At 36.3% G+C, this 20,312-nt stretch overlaps 1 protein-coding gene across 4 annotated transcripts in view; it reads right to left on the bottom strand.

Moving 5' to 3' along the window:
* The window catches only part of LOC141391990 (uncharacterized), a 264,725-nt gene extending 250,849 nt beyond the window's left edge, over window positions 1–13,876 (bottom strand). For all 4 annotated transcript variants that reach the window (XM_073964818.1, XM_073964819.1, XM_073964820.1 and 1 more), the window contains exon 1: window positions 11,115–13,876. In XM_073964818.1, coding sequence (XP_073820919.1) covers window positions 11,115–12,779 — 1,665 coding nt within the window. In that variant the 5' untranslated portion in view covers window positions 12,780–13,876. The remainder of the gene's footprint in view (window positions 1–11,114) is intronic.
* Window positions 13,877–20,312: the final 6,436 nt, after the last annotated feature.

Raw genomic sequence — 20,312 nt, 5'->3', positions numbered from 1 at the left:
CTAGAAAATGTTGGAACTTCTTGAGTGAGTCCACAGTTCGATAACTATAAAACCTAGGAACAAGCGGCTATTCGGAAATGAAAGGTACCGCAAGTAGGTCTCACAATGTGTAATCCGTATCCGAAATAAATTTCCTAAAAATCGAAAGTTTTAGGACTTCTTAAAATTATACCCACAAACACTTGGACGACCCACTGTTCGCAAACTATAAAACCTGGGAACATGCGGCGATAGGAGGAATGAAAGGTACCTTAAGCAGGTCTCAGATGTCGAAGGTTCATATCCGAAATCAATTTCCGATATCGAAAATTTCGGGACTTCTTCATGTACAGTTTGACCTACTGTTCGAAAACTATAAAACCTGGGAAGAAGCGGCTACTCGGGAATGAATGGCACTTCAAGAGGGTCTCAAAATACGTGAGGTATATATCCGAATTAAATTTCCAATATCGAACATTTTGGGACTTCTTGAGTAAGTTCATAGTTCGAAAACTATAAAACCTAGAAACAAGCGGCTACTCGGGAATGAAAGGTACCTCAAGAAGGTATCAAAATGTGTAAAGTTCTTATCCGAAATCAATAAAAAGACTGTGCGTTTAGTTTTGGACCTGACAATCTCACTCCGACCAAATCTTTTCCAAAGCGGCCCAAGCCTATTCGTAGCTATCATTTCATATTATTCTTCATATTAGCACAGCTATAGGGTATCACATGGTTGACACAACGCCTTAAAATGATGTTAAATAATTTTTTCCTTCTTTTCGAATTGAGATTTCGATTAATTTCCATAACAATTATTAACTGAAAAAATTCACTCCAATAACAAAGCATTATAACACTTTAGCAGGAGACAAACTAGATTTTATGGTTTCAAAATCAATACAACATCAGGCTCCCCTCTTTGCCCTGCCGCTCATAATCCTCGAAAACAAAAACTGAAATTGATTTGCCACAATGTTGGAAACTTTGGAAAACAAACGATTTATAATTAATTTACACCAGTAATTACCACAGGTTCAATCGATCAGCCAGGAAAGTGCCAAGCCTGTTTCAATAAAGCAACACAACAGAGACTATTGATACACTGTCATCGCCGTCATCCTGCTGGCGTTGGCTCCATTTGACTGGTGGCTCAGTTATAACTGGCTATCACTACCACCGTACGATAGATCAATGACTTAATTGTTATTATTTTGCCAAGTGATATGGATCGTTAATGGAGAGAGATATAAGGCTGTGGCGCCACCAGACATGTTAACTTTTTTCTTTCCTACATTATAGCAAGTGGCTTTACCTCCCCGTTTCGAATCGAGTGATGCTAGCTTGGCTTTACCTTTCCATTACTTTATTGGAGGTTTGTCACCATGTCCGTGGCATGGCATCAGCAGCAGCTTGAGTAGCTGCTATTATTAAAAACTATAAAGAAAAACAACAAGACTTCCGTTGATCCCTTCTTTGGCATCTTTTGTTGTTGTTGTCATTTCTCTTAGCCATTCCGCCTTCCTTGGTGGCGCCAGTAAAATGTAATTTCTTACAGGCTTTTTGCTAGAGAAATGCTTTTTTTCTTCAATATTCAATGGGTCTCATTGTTTTAGTGCTTCTTGTTGCAGCAGCTCCAAGATCAAAGTCAACAAATGCCATAGATCCATGTGACTTTGTCTTCTTCATCGACAACAGCAACAATAAACAATTGACAATTGTCATGTGATGTGATGATGGGTTGGAATGGAATAGGTTGAACCAGACAAGAAGGGTTCAGTAACATTTTGCTGTTCTAAGTCAATAATGGTAACATTGCCAGGCAAACTTATCTACATACATACATATGAAAAACAATGACAAGGAAGTAATTCCATAGGTAACCAAGGTGCAGGAAATGTTAGGGAGCACCACAATGAAATGTTTTTTTTTTCAATTCCTAGTGGGAGTATTTTTATGGTACAACACATTTGAAAAAAAATTGGCACAATAGGTGGAATTTTTTCGGGGGTATTTGATTTGCAGAAACCGCCATAACACTGTTGTAACCTTCTTACCGAATATGAAGGACAATCCGCTCTATCAAAAATACGCACATCATGATATTATTTGGCTGTGAGTTGGTAAGTTACACGAATATATTTCCAATGTTTTAGCTGCCTATGATATATCGTGAAAATGGATCATGGTGATCTAGTAGAAAAATCGTTAAAATTCGACTGTTCACAAAGAAAGGAGAATGCCAAAATGTCACATTTTATCTAAAGGAAAATAATTCCAGTCTTGGTGGTTGTATTTGAGATTGTACAAAAGATGGATACATTTGGAAGCCTATATTGAGTTCGGCTTCAAGAACAATATACCCTCAGAATTTAAAATTTCTACAATTTTGCAACAAACCTTTAGAACTTAAAATTCAACTCCACTCTTCTTTAAGCAACAATAATGTCATTATCTTGAACAAAGAAGACTGCACTATAATATCTTCCATTGTCCCCAGGCTAAACTCTGTCAAACTCTAAACTTTTAAACAAAAAAAAAAACAATAACATTCAACAACAAAAACATAACCAAAGATGGATAATGTTTGAAAACTAATTTGTAATAAACTGACATTGCAAGACATAGACAATGCATAGACAGACACAAGACAGTCACTATGCCAAGCGTTTGTTATTGTGTTCAGCTTGGCCATCTTACTGACTGACCAAAAAACTGACATTACAATCATGGCTTTTGGCTGAGCCTAACTATTGAACAAAACATGTGGTTAAAGTCTCAAGATTGGACAGAGTGAACAGAGTACAATATCTAACTGCCTGCCTTTTTGATGTTAGCATCATCCGAAACAATATTAGGAAGAGGAGAAGGTGGTTGATGTACCTACGCATTGTTGTGCTTTAGGCACGATGTACTCTAACAACAGCAATAATATCTAAATATACTGATTATCACTGTTATTAAGGGCGTATTCGTTATTTTTACAAGTTTCTGATAATAATTGTGCGGGGTGTAGTGGTTATGCAAATGGATAGAAGTGATAGAACGAGAAAATGTTTTACGGGTAGACTGCACCAATATTATATAAACTTATAGAACTAGAATTGTGGAACTTACGAAGGTTAAGTAAAATAGTAGGCGGTAAACTATTTAAAAATCATAGGTAAGAAACTCATTCCTTAACGGCTGAGAAATGAGCACATTGTCACAGAAGAAGATGGGTATGCGAGTCTGGCAAGACAACATTATCAGAAAAAATTTAACAATATATGAAGCAGAATTTCAGAGTAGACTCCGACTCCTGAATATCTCATGACTCCGAAAAAATTAAAATTGCAGTAAAAGTGTAGTTGGTGTCGCAGTCACGACTTCGAATACATTTTCCGACTCAGCAAACCTGAGGTGAAGAACCCAATAATGTTTAGGAAACTGGTCCAAAATATCTCAAATTATTTTTCTTCTTAGATTTTTTAATAACAAGTAAAAAAGTTTCTGTCGGCTTTGCGACAGATATATACCCTCAGCCGATGTGAATCCCAATTTTTTTTCCAGACAGATCGAATGTGTTTCAGGTCTCTTCAGAATTTTGTGGCCCTTTTTGGACATTTGAACTTGCCGACAACAATGTGGAATAGGAATTAACTGCACTAAGACACAAATGTTGAACTTTTGTAGGGCAGGTACTCTTAGGGAGAACCGACATGGGCCATTTTAGAAGTTAAACTAAATTTTGATAAAATATTAGGAGATCCAATGTTCGGACCAAGTTGGTTGCCCCATTCAAGTGATATCGTCCTAGCATTTTATTGACATTTTTTAAATATTGGGGAGAAGTACGGAAAGTTGTGGACCGGTGTTGCCCATGTAACTAAGTTTGGATATAATATGACGAAAACCAAATGTTGGACCAAATCGGTTGAACAGTTCGAGAGTTATCGTGTTCTCCGACCGCCACATATGGTGACATAGGGGTTTTTTACACCTTTTTTACTGTTTTCCCAAGAAATATGGACTAGCCCCTGAAAAAACTTTTACCGTCGTAATGGAGGTAGTGGATGCAAATCGCTTCATCAAAAAGTGAATCGAGAGCAGGTCTTAAAGCGAACTTATCCGAAATTTTGTGTGAGAGGTACCAGAAGGAGTAGACAAATATAGTCCATATTCGAACCTGATCTATATCTGGTAGATATATTAGGATGTGCAAAGTATGGATAACATCGGTCACTCCCTTCAAGAGTTATCGTGCGCAAAAGTTTTCGGAACATTTTTGAAGTTTTGAGGGGGAGCCTATCTTCGAATTTAAACTATGTTTTAATAAAATATTGCGAAGGCCAAATTTTGGACCGAATCGACATATCCGTTCGATAGTTACCTTGCGCTCCTACCACTACACAAGGTGTCATAGGGGCTTTTTGCATCTTTCCGGCCATTTTCTCAGGATGTATGGACTTGCCCTGATGAAACTTGTACCGTCGTATGGGTGGAAGTGAATACAAGTTGTTGCAACAAAAATCAAAGCGATTCGAGAGCACTGAGCTTGTCCGAAATTTTGTGTGGGAGGTACCCGAAGGAGTGGGCCTATTGAGTCCATATTGGAACCTCATCTAAGTCTGGTAGAAATTTCACGATGTGCAAAGTATGGACCAAATCGGATACTTCTTTCAGGAGTTATAGTGCCCACAAATTTTCCGAACATTTTGGGACTTTTGTGGGGGAGGTACCGCAAGGAGTGGACCGATATAGCTCATCTTCGAACTTAAGTTTGGAAAAAATATTACGAAAGATAAAATTTGAACCGAATCGGTTCTTCCCTTCGAGAGTTATCGTGCGCGCCAGCCAGACAGACAGACAGAGGGACGGACATTGCTAAATCAACTCCAAATTGTCTGAAACACATTTCGTCCAAACATACTTGGGGTCTAAAACCATTATTTCGATGAGGCACCTCGTTAGCATAAATGCTGAGGGTATAAAGAAATGTGGAAAATGCAAATTACAGCCAATCATTGAAGCCGCTGGCGAATTTATTTTTGTAAAAAATCGCGCGTTTTTTTTAATATTTTCACTATTTTAAAAACAAAAAGCGCCGCAGACGAAAATATTTTTGTAAAATCCACAAACATCCCATAAGGGACAAGGGAGACTTCTCTCATATCAATGAGTGCAACCCGATTCATATTCGCTCAATGATATGGGACCTACTTTTGATTGCCGTGTCCGAACGGCGTGTCTTAAGACACCTCTTTCAGAAAAGTTTTTCATGGCTTAAATACTCAGGAAATGTCGCCAACATTACTGAGGGTATTTTGCAACCGTTGAAAATTTGATGTTGCATGGCCTGGGAATCGAACCGCAGACCTTTAGCATGCCATGCGGGTGTGCACACCATTGCTCCACGGTGGCACCCAATATTATAGCTGGTCTCCATTAACCTTCCGTTTTTTAAAGAAACTTATATCAGCACCTTAAATATCAATACGCCCCCTATCGTACAATTTAAGAGATTTTATAACTTAATTATGGTATAAATACCGCATTAGAGATTATTTGATAATTTGACCCTAAACGATTTATGGAAGTCATGAAGCCAAAAATTATTTACCTTTCTTTTCGAAAGGTATCATAAACCCTTATTGATTGTTAATAAAAATTAATGGGTCTAATACGACTCTACTGTGTTATGGTTAAAAGTTTTTATAACAGGAAATTAGACAAAAATGTGTGTTATACAATTCCAAATTCCACAACAATTAGAAGTCAATGTACCCACAAGCATTTCACGTTTATGATACGTCGTCATAAATTTATTTCAAATTCTATTGTTTTGTTTTATTTTCATTTATAACCAACCAGCCATCCATACAAGTGAGGTTTACCAACCGAAAAATAGATATATTGAGGAAACAAAATGTCTATGTAATTTCCTTTAACCCGATTTCGAATTTATGATAACATATTAATTTTCGATCAATTGTCTATAACCATTACAAATATAGAATTTTTGCCATTAGATCAAAGAAATACTCATATTCTGAATTAGTCTCCCCCCTCCCCCATATTGTGTCGTTCAATTAATGCAATCATATCATTGAGCAACTGCTGCAACAGAAACAACAACAAAACGATACCCCTTTCATCAATTATTTAATAGTAATTGCAACCAAAAACAACAAGAATAAGAACAAAGACCACAATAAAAAAAGAACTTTCAATCCAGATGGAAAAAAAGAATTAATGATTAAACAAATTACTATAGACCACAAAACTCTGTGAAATTGTATAAAAAATAGAATAAAACAATGGAAAAGGCCATCAGCAGCAGACAACAACAATAAAAAAACGAATGAACATAAAATGCCTAGAACAAAACGAACGAACAAACGACCAATGAATTAAACAACAGCAACAACAAAATGCGCATCAACCTTTAGCACGGCATTCATCCATCTCTCCTGTTGAACGAACAATGTATCTATCTGGAACTCTGTGTGAGCGATGACGAATGCACAGACAGACGTATGATGAGTAAGTGGCTGAATGAATGCCTGCCTGGTTATATAGACCAGCTGATGATCTGTCGCATAGCCATCACCACCATAATATGCCAATAAAAAACTAGCTACGCAATTTATTGTCAAAGCATCAACGGCAGCGCCAACGAAATGTGGAAGTCCATTGCATTTATACACTGAAGGAAATTACTTCTTCAGCACATGGACGTTACATCACGGGAGTAATTCCAACAAAATAATGAAGTTGTGCAAGGTGAAGTTCTGACCTCACATTCACTTAGACAAGCTACAAGATTCGCGGGATATATAAAATTGTACATGTTACTATTATACAAGTAATGAGTGTAATCGTGTAAACAGATGCATGGCAGCTGCTCTTACAATGGTGATTTCAATTTGTTGCAGGGTTATTGTGGTACTTTGATGTCAATAGAGTTGCAAACACAGATTTGAATATGATTAAGGAAGCACCATTTAAACAAGTAAAGAAGTATCTTCCGGCTTTTCTAACAGAGATATACCATCAGCTTGTGCAAATTGAGACTTTCATCAATGTATAGATGAAATTCCAACAACACAATCGAAATCCTTTTTCCAAAAATTTTTAGGAATTACGAACTTGCAGATTATATAGGACTTGTTGGAACTTTTGGGGCATTTATTTAAAAGATTATGGATTTTCCAAATAAAAATATTTTTAACAAATCTACGATTCTGAAAATCGCAAAAAAATTAACAAATTCACGATTTTGAAAATCGCAAAATTTTTTTTTTGAACAAATCCACGATTTTGAAAATCGCAAAAAAATATTTTTAACAAATCCACGATTCTGAAAATCGCAAATTTTTTTTAACAAATCCACGATTCTGATTATCGCAAAAAAAAAATAACAAATCCACGATTCTGATTATCGCAAAAAAAAAAATTAACAAATCCACGATTCTGAAAAACGCAAAACATTTTTTTTAAAAAAATCCACGATTTTGAAAATTGAAAAATATTTTTTTTTTAAAAAATCCACGATTTTGAAAATTGAAAAATATTTTTTTTAAAAATCCACGATTTTGGAATCGAAAAAATATTTTTTTAAAAAAATCCAAGATTTTGAAAATCGTAAAAAATTTTTTTAAAAAATCCACGATTTTAAAAATCGTAAAAAATATTTTTTAAAAAATCCACGATTTTATAAATCGTAAAAAATACTTGTTAAAAAAATTCATGATTATGAAAATTGTTAAAAAATTTAAAAATCCACTATTACGAAAATCTTTAAAAAATATTTTTTTAAAAAATTCGCTATTATGGCACTGAAAATTATTAAAAACTATTTTGTAAAAAATTCGCTATTATGGTACTGAAAATCATTAAAAATATTTTTTTAAATCCACGCTTATGGCACTGAATCATGAAAAATACACGATTTTGAAAACCTTTAAAAATATTTTATAAAAAATGTACACTTCTGACACTGAAAATTTTTAAACAATATTTTGAGGAAATTCTTAAAAAATATAAATTAAGAAAAAAAAATTTTTAAAAAATCCACAAATATGACCAAGAAATACTTAATAAAATATATTTTTGAAAAACACAATTACGATCTTATTTTTTTAAATCCGCTATAAAGACCTTACAAAATATTTATTTAAAAAATATTTCCTGCCCACAGAGAAAAAAATAGATGTCAAAATAGTTACCGTTATATTTTGAGAAAGTTTGACTGTCCATTGAGAACGCGGAAAAGTTTGGAGACTACATCTCCATATATTAAAAACGCAGTTGTTTCAAATTTATGGAGAATCCAAAATGCCAATTCCGTGGAAAATGTGGCTAAAAACTTAAAAATTCGGGAAATAATACTTGGGGACTAAAACTATTAAAACATTACATAATCTCATATCCCCGAAGGGACAGGGGGACTTCACTCATATCAATGAGTCCACGTCCCATGATACGTGACCCATCTTTTACCGCCAAGTCTGAACTGCGTGTCTTACGGCACCATATGTAGAGAAACTTTCAATGGCTGAAAAATTCAGGAATGTAAGCCAGCATTACACCGAGGGGATTTATCATCGCCGAAAATGCTAATGTTCTGGCCAGTGATTGAACCGCAGACCTTCTGATTGCAAGGCAGACGTGCTTATCACTGCACCACGGTTTCTCTCTAAAACATTTATCTATTAATATTCGGTAATCAGACTTCTGCTTCAAAGCGTGGTCTGATATAGTATATCTTCGCACTTATGCTAATTTTATAAAAAAAAAAACATAAGCTTTACTAAGTTTGGAGGAGTCGTTACTTCGCAAGAGAACTTTACGAAGACAGTCCTCAATCGATATATAACGCAAAAGGTTTGAAAATTTGTGGAAGGATCAAGAGGATCAACATAATCTATCTTGGAATTTAATGTAAGTTCGAAGAACTATAACGGTGTGCAACGAAAAACTATTACGATGGTTTTGGACCAAATAGCGCATGCCCTTCAAGAGTTATCTGGCGCAGTAGCCATTTCAGTTGGTGGCTGTAGGGGTTTTTACAGCTTTAGGGTAATTATCTCAAGCATTAAGGATTTATCCCCAAAAAGGCGACAGCGAGGACTACTTGCTGTAAAAATTTTAAAATTAATCGAAATCTGTTCTTATGCTACCTTCGCTAAAACATTTGGAATATTCTGAGCACGAAGGTCTATGACTCAAAGAAATACTAAGATGTGCAAAGTTTGGAAAAAGTCGAGTACTACCTTCGTGGGTTATCTCGCGCACAATCCTACCGAATTTTGTGGGGGAGGTACCTGATGTAGTGGGCATAAAAATAAATAAATCCAAATAGTATCAGTCAGACTTGCCAACAAAGATATACCCTCAGCCAAATAAACCGAGAAGTGGCCGAAAAATGTATTAAAGCACAAAAAAGTTGTAATTGTGTGGAGAAGATACCTGAAGGAATGAACAGGCATATTCCATCTTAGAACTGGATCTAATTTTGAGAGTTATTTCTTTCGATAGTTATCGAAACTAAGTAACTAATCACTTTAGTTAGTCACCGTAGGATTTTTACGAACATTAAACGAAAATTCCGAACTTTTGTGAGAAAGGTTCCCGAAGGAGTTATCCGATATAGAACTTCTTAGAACTTTATGTACGTTTGGTGGAAGTTTTACGATGTGGAATCTTTCGGCCAAATCGGATATTGAATTTGTAAGTTATCGTGTTCGTGAGTCATTAAGGTTGGTGCCGGCAGGGTTTTTTAGATATTTTTGGGCCATTATGAACTTGTCCCCAGAGTTCTGATTTGCTCCATTTTACTATCGAGTGAAAAATGCTCCCGAGTGAGTGTAATCGAAGAGTACTAGTTCTAAAACAAGTTTACTCTCCACTCTTTTGTTGTATGTGGCAGTGCTAGCGAGTTCTCCTTGTGGGAAAATAATATTGAGAGTAATGTTGGAAATAGAGTGAGAATTTACTCTGCTGATTTTGGGTTCGTGCGTTATTTTCAACGAAATTGTTGTTTGCAGCTGGGGATTGAGAAAATGCCGACACTTACAAATAAAACAGCGGTATGACAAAAGCTAAAGTAGTACTCGGTAGGAATAGAATCTGCTCGATTTCGAGTGTATTTTAAACTTACTCGAAAAAGAGCATGTGCTTTATTTCTAGTGGCATAGATAAATAGTGTATGGTCGATTTCTTTTTTACTACTCGCAGGAGTACTCCCGCACGAATTCCAATAGAGAGTGAAACTGGTGAGTACAACCTGCTGCAACAAATTTCAAAATGATCTATGGCATGTCCTTAATCTGCAAATGCGGGAACATTTTTGAAATTTTGTTGAGGAGGTGATATGTCCTTAATCTGCAAATGCGGGAATATTTTTAAAATTTTGTTGAGGAGGTATGTACCAAAACATCAACGTAAAATTATCTGAAACAGATTTGGGCCAGACACACTTGGGATCTAAAACCATTATTTCGATTTTACTAAATAGAATCTACTTTTCGTTTACTCTCCACTCTTTTGTTTTATGTGGCAGCGCTTGGGATCTAAAACCATTATTTCGATTTTACTAAATAGAATTTACTTTTCGTTTACTCTCCACTCTTTTATGTATGTTTGGATCCAAACATATGTTATGTTAGAAACTGTTGCAAACAAATAATATATTTGGATACAAACACATTATTTGTTTGCTGCATTTATTTTTCTCCGTGTAGGGATTGAACCGAAGACCTTTTGGGTGCAAGACGGCGGTTCCGTTTCGGCAGCAAAGGAAAAATTCATTTATTTTTCGCAGTGTATCTGGAGGTAATGCTATGAAAACTCTAAATCGTTTCACTAGTTCCATTGTTGTTGGTGGGGAATTACAAAGCTATTGGTGGAGGGCATTATCATTGTACGAACGGGTAAACGTTAAATAAACACAAGTGCTCTGCTTTTTTGTAAATAGTTTTTGTTGTCTGCTGTTTTAAATTAACAAAAAGGCACAGAGAGCAAATGGCATTTTTTGTTTTGTGAAGTGAAACTGATAAGGTCGGTCTTCAGATCAGCAGAGGGAAAGCCACAAAGGTAAAGGAGAAAAAATTCAACAGAGTTGAGGTTCAACAACTACAACGATAACTTACCTCATTTAAAGCTGGACGTTTTGCTGATGATGTTGATTTGGATGCTGCGGAAGGATATTTATTGTTCTTCACGCTATTGGAAGACGTATCCACTGTAGAAGATCCGGTTGATGGACGTCGGGAACGTAATGCTTGCATAGCTCTTTGATGTTGTTGCTGTTTGCGATAATGTTCATGTTCAATTTTATTCCATTTCTCATCGGAAAAAGTGTCATCATCACGATTATCGTTGTTGTTGTCATTTGAAACCTGGCTGTCATAATCCTCATCAAAGGAATTACGTGCGGGTGGTTGTGGGCGTTTTCTCGAAGAATACGATGCAACGGATGCTGATGGTTTGTAGGGATTATTTCTCACTGGTGCCGTGTAACGTTTAACATTAATTTTTGCGGTATTGGGACTGGGAGCAGATGGACTCTTGTTATCATCAACATTATCATCTTCATAGGAATAATCGTCATCATCATCCAAATCTTCATCGGCATTATCAAATTTCAAGAAATTGTCTCCGTTGTCAGCTGCTCCTGAGTTATCCTTTTGGGCATCCAGCGAAAGAGAGATGCGTTTAAATTCTTGTTCTTTGTCCTCTTGTTTCTGCTGGTCCTCACCACCATCATTGAATAAACGATTATGGGGATTATAAAAATGTTTGTTTTCTTTGGCGCCCTCTGTTTCTTCGTCCCCTTCCTGGGGCCCTTGAGTGGTTGCCGGTAACCAGGCCATTGGATTGCTGTACAAACCATCCCGATCGAAATAACGGGGTCTCATAGTTGTGGTTGTCGTTGTCGAGCTGGTTGTTGTTGCGGTTCCAGTGAAATTGTGCCGTCTATGATGATGCAAATGTTGTCGTTGATGATGGCGCAAATGTTGTTGTTTGAGGTGATGTTCATGGTGTTGTCTGGAACGAGGTGGTGGCAAGGGCCATTTAAATTCATCCTCTTGATCCTCCTTTTTCTCCTCAGCGACAGCATGCTTGCCATGATGACGATAATGTTGTTGTTGTTGCTGGTGGTGGTTGTGATGCTGCTGCTGATGATGGTGATGCCTTTGATGATAGTGTTTTGGTGGCAATGGTGTAATGGGCTCTCGTAGAGCTTGCTGTATTTGTTGATATCTAAGATGACGATTATTTTCTGATTGTGGCTTGTGATCTGTGGACGCTGGCATCATGTTCGAAGTTTGTGGTAAACGTTGCATCATTTCTATGTCTTCGTTCGATGCCTGTTCTTTCCTAACGTTTGACATTAGTGGCATTTTTGCACCATTAGTTGCATCACCTTGATGGTTGGCATTGTCTTCGCCATCATCATCTTCGTCGTCATCGTATTCATGGTCTTTGCCTTGTATGGAGCCAGGAAAGGCATTGCCAAGATCATCACCAGCAGGGTTGTTGTTGCTGTCGCTGCTAGCAAGCATAAAGATGTTCTCACCTTTTGCTGTAACGGATCCAAAGTCTTGCAATGAGGAATCAGCTGCAGCAGCAGAGCTTAACTGGGGCCGTAAAATCAAACCGATACAGCAGCCCAGAAATATCAATAACATTAAATTCATTTGGCCCATGAGTCTTCTACGTTTGCGTGGCATATGATCCCAAGATTTCGATGAAGGAGTTAAGGGGGCAGACGATGCTGCTGGTGGTAGTTCCATGTTCTTTAATGCATTCATCTTGACAAGCAAACGGATGTTGCGAATTTCCTTTTTTGTCGTTAAGTTTGTTTTGGTGTCAGTAATTTTCTGAAATTTATGATGTTTGTTAACAAAAACCACTTAAGAATACGTTTTTAAATTTTATTATTTTCTTTTGCTTTTGGAATATTTTTATATTCAATATTTTTTTTTTTTTATTTTTCAAATTGAAATCACTTTAATTCATTAAGAATTTATTTATTTTTTAATTCTTTTGTTGTCACAATTTTCTCAAGAACATTGAACACAATTTTGCCTCTGACATGACAAACAGACAGCCAGCCACTTGAATGTAATTGCCAAAAGACTTGGAGAAACGCACCTTTATTTTTGCGGGTAAATAAACTTTGCGGCTTCTAACACAACAACCGACCACGTTCCTAGCGTTTCCACACAGCAGCCAACACAAAAATTTATTATCGATTGAATGCTGCTGTCTGTGGCTACGGTTGAATTGCGAAAGATTTCCTCCTTCGCTTTACAAGAACTTACTTGAATTGTAATTTATGCAAATTTTAAACTTTGATTACACTGAACGCGCGCTTTTGTAATTTTTGTTTACTTTTTATGACAAGTTGTTGTAGTTAAATAATTTTCAAGTTCATTTAAACACGACGCACACACACTCTGTTGAACATTTTACAAGAGATTTTCTCTCTTTGCCATCGACCATAAAGGTCATTCAATAAATCAATCAAAGATTTTTTCGCATAAATTCTAATTAAGCCACAAATTATTTGCCACTGGAATTTTGTTGTTTGTTAATCATTCACTTCTGGCCTGGGTCAAAATACCGTCACACACACCGATTCACTCACTCACGCACGCACGAACAGTTGCTGTTTAGAAGTAAGGAAAGAAAATTCCAAAACAAAAATACCGTTTGTTGTTGCCATTCACCACCGACGACGACTCAACAGCAGCAACATTAAAATTGACAAAAATATTTTTTCTTGTTGTAAATAATTTTTGTAATGTAACTGTGACTCTCAGAGAATTATTTTTATTATTGGCGTTTTCATCAAAAAATTCCACCGTCAATACGAACAGTTAAACACGAAGTCAAGCAAAAAACTAAAATTGAAAATCATCCAGCTATCGCATACAACGTCCATGCGTTCAAAACATGTAAACAAAAACAAAGAGTCTGAAACATAGAGCAACTAAAAAGCTGTTGTTGTTGTTCTGGCTTAGTTACATTCGTTTGTCAGCAGCAGTTCGTACCAAAAAATACAAACGAACGAATGAATGCAGTTACATGCGCAACATCAAACTAAGCAACATGTTGTTACGCAGCCACCACCGTTTTTACGATACAATCCACAACGACATTGGACACACAACCGAGTGCACACAAACACACACACGTACACAACAATAACCAGTACGCTCTCCCAGAAAAATCAAAACAAAAATCAGCTGTTTCTGTTGTATAACGGATTGCATTACATCGATACCGCAACATAACTTCCACAAATGTTGTTGGTTGCAGGGAGCGGGTGTATATGTGTGTGTGTACATTTTCCTCTCAACATGTTGAAAGTGCAAGCGATGCAAATGTTTATACCCCCAATAAAATGTAAACAAACCATTCATATTTTTGTTTCTCAACAAAACACAACCCCACTTTTACAGAGCGTTCTACAAGGGTATTAACAGTCTGGCGAATGGTATGGAACATGAATTTCGAATACAGTCGATTTTTTATGTGGTGAGACTACGTTATAGAGTATAGTCCGGTCAAAATAGACATTGAAATAGCAAAAATTCCCACGGAGCTGAATTTTTGTGGAGAGCTAGGGTTTGCCATTAGAAGCAACGTCCTAAAAGTCACCATCGATCCCATGTGTGCAAAAAAAAAATTATTCGGGGTCAAAGGTCAAATTTTATGGGTTTTTAGGTTTTCCGATTTATTTTTTGAAAACGGTTGATCTAATCAAAAAGTGACTAAAGTAAATATTTTTCCTAGGAGGAACCATTCTTGAGATATAGCTGTTCTAAAAAACACATGATTTTTATGCACTTATAAGGGAAATATGCACATATTCAGACGATCCGGCTAAATTAAGCGAAGTAATCGGGTCTGTCCCCCAAAAAATTTATATTTTCTTAAAGAGAGAAATTATAGCTATCTTCTAAAAAAAAATCCAACAAAATCGGAGCGTGTTTAGTAGAGTTATTCAATGTTAGAGTCATTTTATGTAAAAATAGCCCATTTAACCCACATGTATAATCGAAAGCCCAACGGGAACGACCCCAACGAAAACTCTCCGATTTTTTTCAAGTTTTGTCCGAAGGTAGGGATTGTTGCCCTGATTACGGAAATGTATAATTTTCAACGGTTGCGGATCCGGTTCGCCGGTTATTCGACCCGAAAGGCCAAATTTAGACCCGGTTCTACTGAACCGATTACTGCAAAGTGGATATCGTTTGAAAGCTTACGGAAGTATCTAAAACATAGTGTGGTTACTTTAACCGGTTCGCCTCATAATATACTTACGCGGCTAATTCTTTATTTGACCTTTAGATCGCGATATCTCGAAAATGGTAAGTCTTTTTTAAGAATCATAAAGACCAATCTTGTAGACAATTATTAAATCTACAACTTTTACTTTAGCCGGCTTTTGCTAAGTCTTACCGTTTTTGAGAAAAATTAAAAAAAACTGAATAATGGCTCCAAAAATGACCTTTGACCCCGAATAACTTGTTTTGCACACATGGGATCGATGGGGACTTTTAGGACATTGCTTTAAATGGCTAACCCTAGCTTTCCACCAAAATTCAGCTTTGTGGGAATTTTTGCTATTTCCCCCTTATACGCATGTCTATTTTGACCGGACTAGTAATTCTATTTGAACTTGACAGAGGAGTATACGTTATAAAGTCGTTCGTTACAGAGGTGTTCGACTATGCAGAATTTCTATACATAGATCAACTATATTGCTTTTAGCGATAGTAAGTACAGACGAAACTTTCATAAAAGTCTTGAGCAGTGCTACTGTACTTTCGAACGTGCAAATTTTCAGCAAAATCACTTTATTAGCACTCCAGTTGTCTTGGTCACCGACTTATAGATGCCTTTTCGAGAAAAGCATATTTAAACCTTCAATTTTAATGATCGTATCTGACAACTTTATTCAGATCGACTTTAAATTTTCATGACATATTCCCAGATTCTTTAACATTAGATACGGTTATATGAAGACGTCGAATGGTTATTTGAGGAATTCAGCGCCAAAACAACCTAACCCCAAAAAATCAAACTTACTATAAAGATCTAACCGGAACCTTTAGAAATAACTACTAAAAAAACTCCGTGTTGTATTGAATAGCACTAGGTTATACTACCTTCTAAAATAATGCAATGTGGAGTTTTTTAATATTTATTTCAAATGGTTCCAGTTAAATCTATATAGTCAGTTTGATTTTTGCCCATGTACATAGGTGAGGCCGTTTTGGCACAGAGCTTTGATAGACGCTTTGGCCCGTTGTTACACTGAACTTTTCGGTTCGGCTACTTATTCCATTGAACCTTCGCACAGTGGAAACAAATGAGCCCAGGCTATAGTCGGGTCGGGGCCTACGTGATACCCTACACCACTACCCCTGTACATAAGCTTTTGACTGGTAAAATTCAAAATATTAAAATTGGGATATCTTAGCGCCTTTGCTCTGAATGTCTTCATTAATGCAGGTAAAATTTGTTGAAACGCATTTAAGTGCATCGTCAGTACAAACAACTAAAATAATAAAATGGAAAAGTTTCTTTTCTTCTTTCCTTGCCAGGTTTTGCTTTCGATATACCTCTTACAGAAGAGAGATATTCGCTTTGAAATAAAACGTTGGCCTTTTCTCTAAATGCGTTTTTTCACATTCCGACCCCTGAATAATATCCGACCATTACCAAAATCAATGGATTTTTTCCTCTGTGGGACCCCCATTAACACCCAAAATTTCATGACTATCCGACTAAAATTGCGATTACAAACAAATTAAAACATGGGATGTATTATTGACTATTGCGATATCTCAGTTATTTGGCCACCTACGCACAGTGTCACGACCGTGGCCAAAAATGGTAAAAACTAAATACTTCGTTGAACAAATTTATTGATGGGGAGTGATAGAAAACATATTAATTAAGAAGAATCTGAATTTTGGTACTGATACGTGAAGTAGTTTTTGCTATATGAGGATTTAAATCCGACAATATTAGTTAATACGTATTTTTGTGTTTTTTTTTTCTAAAATTAATAAATTATATTATGCGTTAATATTTAAAATTTAAAAGTAACGGTTGCTGCAAAAATGGTTCCTAAGTTCTCTTGGGATGTAATAAACTTGGCTACACTTTTGTTTGCATGTAAATATTAATCATATGGTGTTTACATTTAACCAAACATGTATTACTAAGTTTATTAATTTTCTGAAGCAAATTTTAAATTGAGTGGAGTGGGGAAAAAATTGTATAAAAGTGTATATCGATATTTTTTGCTGTATGAGTCGTAAAAAGTGAGTACTTTAAATATATAAAGATCCCAGCTGCAGAGGTTTGCAGACGAATGTGTCATTTCTCTTTTTCAGCGACCACCTCACTGAGAGGATACCCCCTTTTTTAACAAATCGTTTTGCGGTGTTGGCTATAGCGCGAAAACGAATGAACCGATCATCATATATTTTTGTGGGCTTATTAAGTACCTAATATTCTTGCTTTAAAACGAGAGAAATTTTAAAAATTTAAATTTTTAAAAAAATTGTGAACAGCGAAAATCAAAATTCGATTTTTTACAAAAAATTGACCGCATTTTGACCACTAATCGGTCAAAAAAAATTTTTAAAGGAGAATTCTCTTATATAAAGACAAGAGTTTGATATATTCAATATGCTCACAATCAATATGAAGATTAACCATCAAATTTCAGTCATATCGGGTGGATATTGATGCCACAACACTCAAAATACCGAAAATGAGGAGGCACGGTTCTATGGGGCTATAGGAAGACAAGGACCTATACCGACATATTTCTGGTGGAAGGTTATAAGTCCCCCAACGGAGACTTAATACCAATTTTAAGCCATTTCGGTGTGATAATCAGGCTAAAACCTCCAAAATACCGAAAATCGGGAGGTACCGTCCTATGGGGGCTACATGAAGGCGTGGACCTATGCAGACAAATTTCAAGGTGAAGGTATAATTCCCCCTACGAAGACTAAATACCAAATTTCAGCAATTTCGGTTTAATAATGAGGCTAAATTCTTCAAAATACCGATAATCGGGAGGTACCGTTGTATGGGGGCTATATCAAAGCTTGGACCTAAGCCCACAATTCTCTGTTGGAATGTTTGATACCTCTGCCGAAGACTAACCACAAGATTTGAATACTTTCGGTTGGTCATTGTGTCTAAAACATTCAAAATACCGAAAATCGGGAGGTACGGTCCTATGGGGGCTATATATAAACGTGGACCGACCAACCCAATTTTTTGTCCTGAAGATTGTAAGTCAATAATAGGTACTTACACCAAAATTGATGCACCTACGACAACTCCTTCTATTTTTGGCCACAGTTAATATGAACTCGCGACATTGTGCTACGCCAACCTACTGTGCATCATTGCAAATATGGAATTTTCAATTTCATAGTCAGACTTTGTTTTTAGAAGGTCCACAACCAAAGCTGTGATATTCGTCATTATTATTAAAATCGCAAAAATGAAAAGTTGTGTTCTATTAGCGGCTATTGCGATATCTTCGCTGTTTGACCACCTATGACAATCTACGTTACATCGGTGCAAAGGTGATATTTTCTACTTTCATGAGCAGGTTTTGCTTTTGATATTCGCTTTGAAGATATTCGCTTTGAAATAAAACGTTGACTTTTTCTCCAAATAAGTTTTTTGCCCATTCCGACCCCTCCGATCGGATTAAAATTGCGACCTGTAGCATGGTTACAAGGTTTAGATGGACAGACTGACGGACACACTTAGCCATATCGACTCAGCTCGTCGAGACATTCATTTTGGTATATACCATATGGTCAAAACCAACTTATAATACCCTCCCCACATAGTGGTGTAGGGTATTAAATGTGCAGAATGAATGCCCAATTTTTAAATATGTTATATATCCAAAACTACTTAACCAATTTTCTTCAAATTTTCCGAGAATGTAAACTAATTTGTGAGGAAACGGTGGTCGAATTTCCGCTCTAAAGTACTTATTTGGGGCCTAAAGACCCGACCACGCCCACTGTTTTAAATATGTTATATTTCTGAAACTACTCAACTGATTTTCCTACAAATTTCAGAGAATGCACCGGGATCCTGGTGAAAATATGCTGCAAATTTTGTTGAAGGAGAGGGTAGGGTACCTCCCCTACGACCTATGTTTCGGTTAGAATATAAATTTGCGAGGCAACGGTGGTTGAAATTCCGACCGTTGTAATTATTTAGGGCCTAAATACGCCCACTTTTTTTTTAAATATGTTTAATCTCTGAAACTTCTGAACCTATTTCCTGAAAATGTATAGGGATGAACACTGGTGCAAATAGGTAATATATTTTGTTGAATTTCGGAGGGGTCGGGGCACCTCCAACAGGCCCTATTTTTTAAAAACGCTATTTTTGTAAATCTTGCGGATGTATCGGTTTGAAAATGAATTTGCGATGGTGGTTGTGTCTCCCACCCTGGGGCCTTATTTGGGACCCAAAGGCTCGACCATGCCTTTTTTAAATAGGATATATCCAAAACTTCTGAACCGATTTTCATGTAATTTTCAGATGATGAGGGATGTCTCTTGGTGAAAGTAACCCAGCAAAATTTGACGGAAGGGGTTCTTTGCGATGACGTGATTTCATGTCATCTTTTGCATTGGTTCAAGGGAAGTCGTGGAAGATCCGATTAGGATTTGAACCAACGCAAAGGAAGTCGTGAAAGATCCGATCTTTTCATCAGCATTTGTACCCATTCCATCGTTCCAATAGAGATGATGTTTGTGTTTTTATTTACACACCTGTTTATTTTCATTTTGGTATGTTCCAGTACTGCAAAAATCTACTAATTTTTACTATTTTTTCCGATAACATAAAGGAAAAATTGTTACGTTGTAAAAATAAGTAGATTCTTGCAGTTTCTGGAACAGACCAAAGTTGTTAGAACTGTCGTCGTGATGTTGTCTTACATTTCCTGCATATCAAACAACTAAAACTTCTAAACAATTGGTATTATATGAAGTCCCAACCATCGAGCTAAAAATAGAATCGGACTGCACACATTGCTATTTTAAAAGTTCCCTTGTCCGCTCTAAATCTGACATAGAATGAAATCAATCAAATCTCGCTTCTTGGAATTTGAGAAAAAAGTCCGAAACGAAAAGGAACAAGAATCTGAAAATAAAGAAGAAACTACTTTTGGAAAGAAACAATTAAAAATAAATTAATTAAGCATAAATGGTATTTTCCATAAAAAGTCTCTCCTCCCCGTTCGTTACATTTTGTTCTTAGAGATCCCT

The sequence above is a fragment of the Musca autumnalis genome, unplaced genomic scaffold, assembly GCF_047663935.1.
Source record: "Musca autumnalis isolate F117 unplaced genomic scaffold, ASM4766393v1 scaffold_2, whole genome shotgun sequence".
Lineage (NCBI taxonomy): Eukaryota > Metazoa > Arthropoda > Insecta > Diptera > Muscidae > Musca > Musca autumnalis.
Note: the sequence above shows the minus strand (reverse complement) of the source record. Positions and strands in the feature narration are given on the sequence as shown.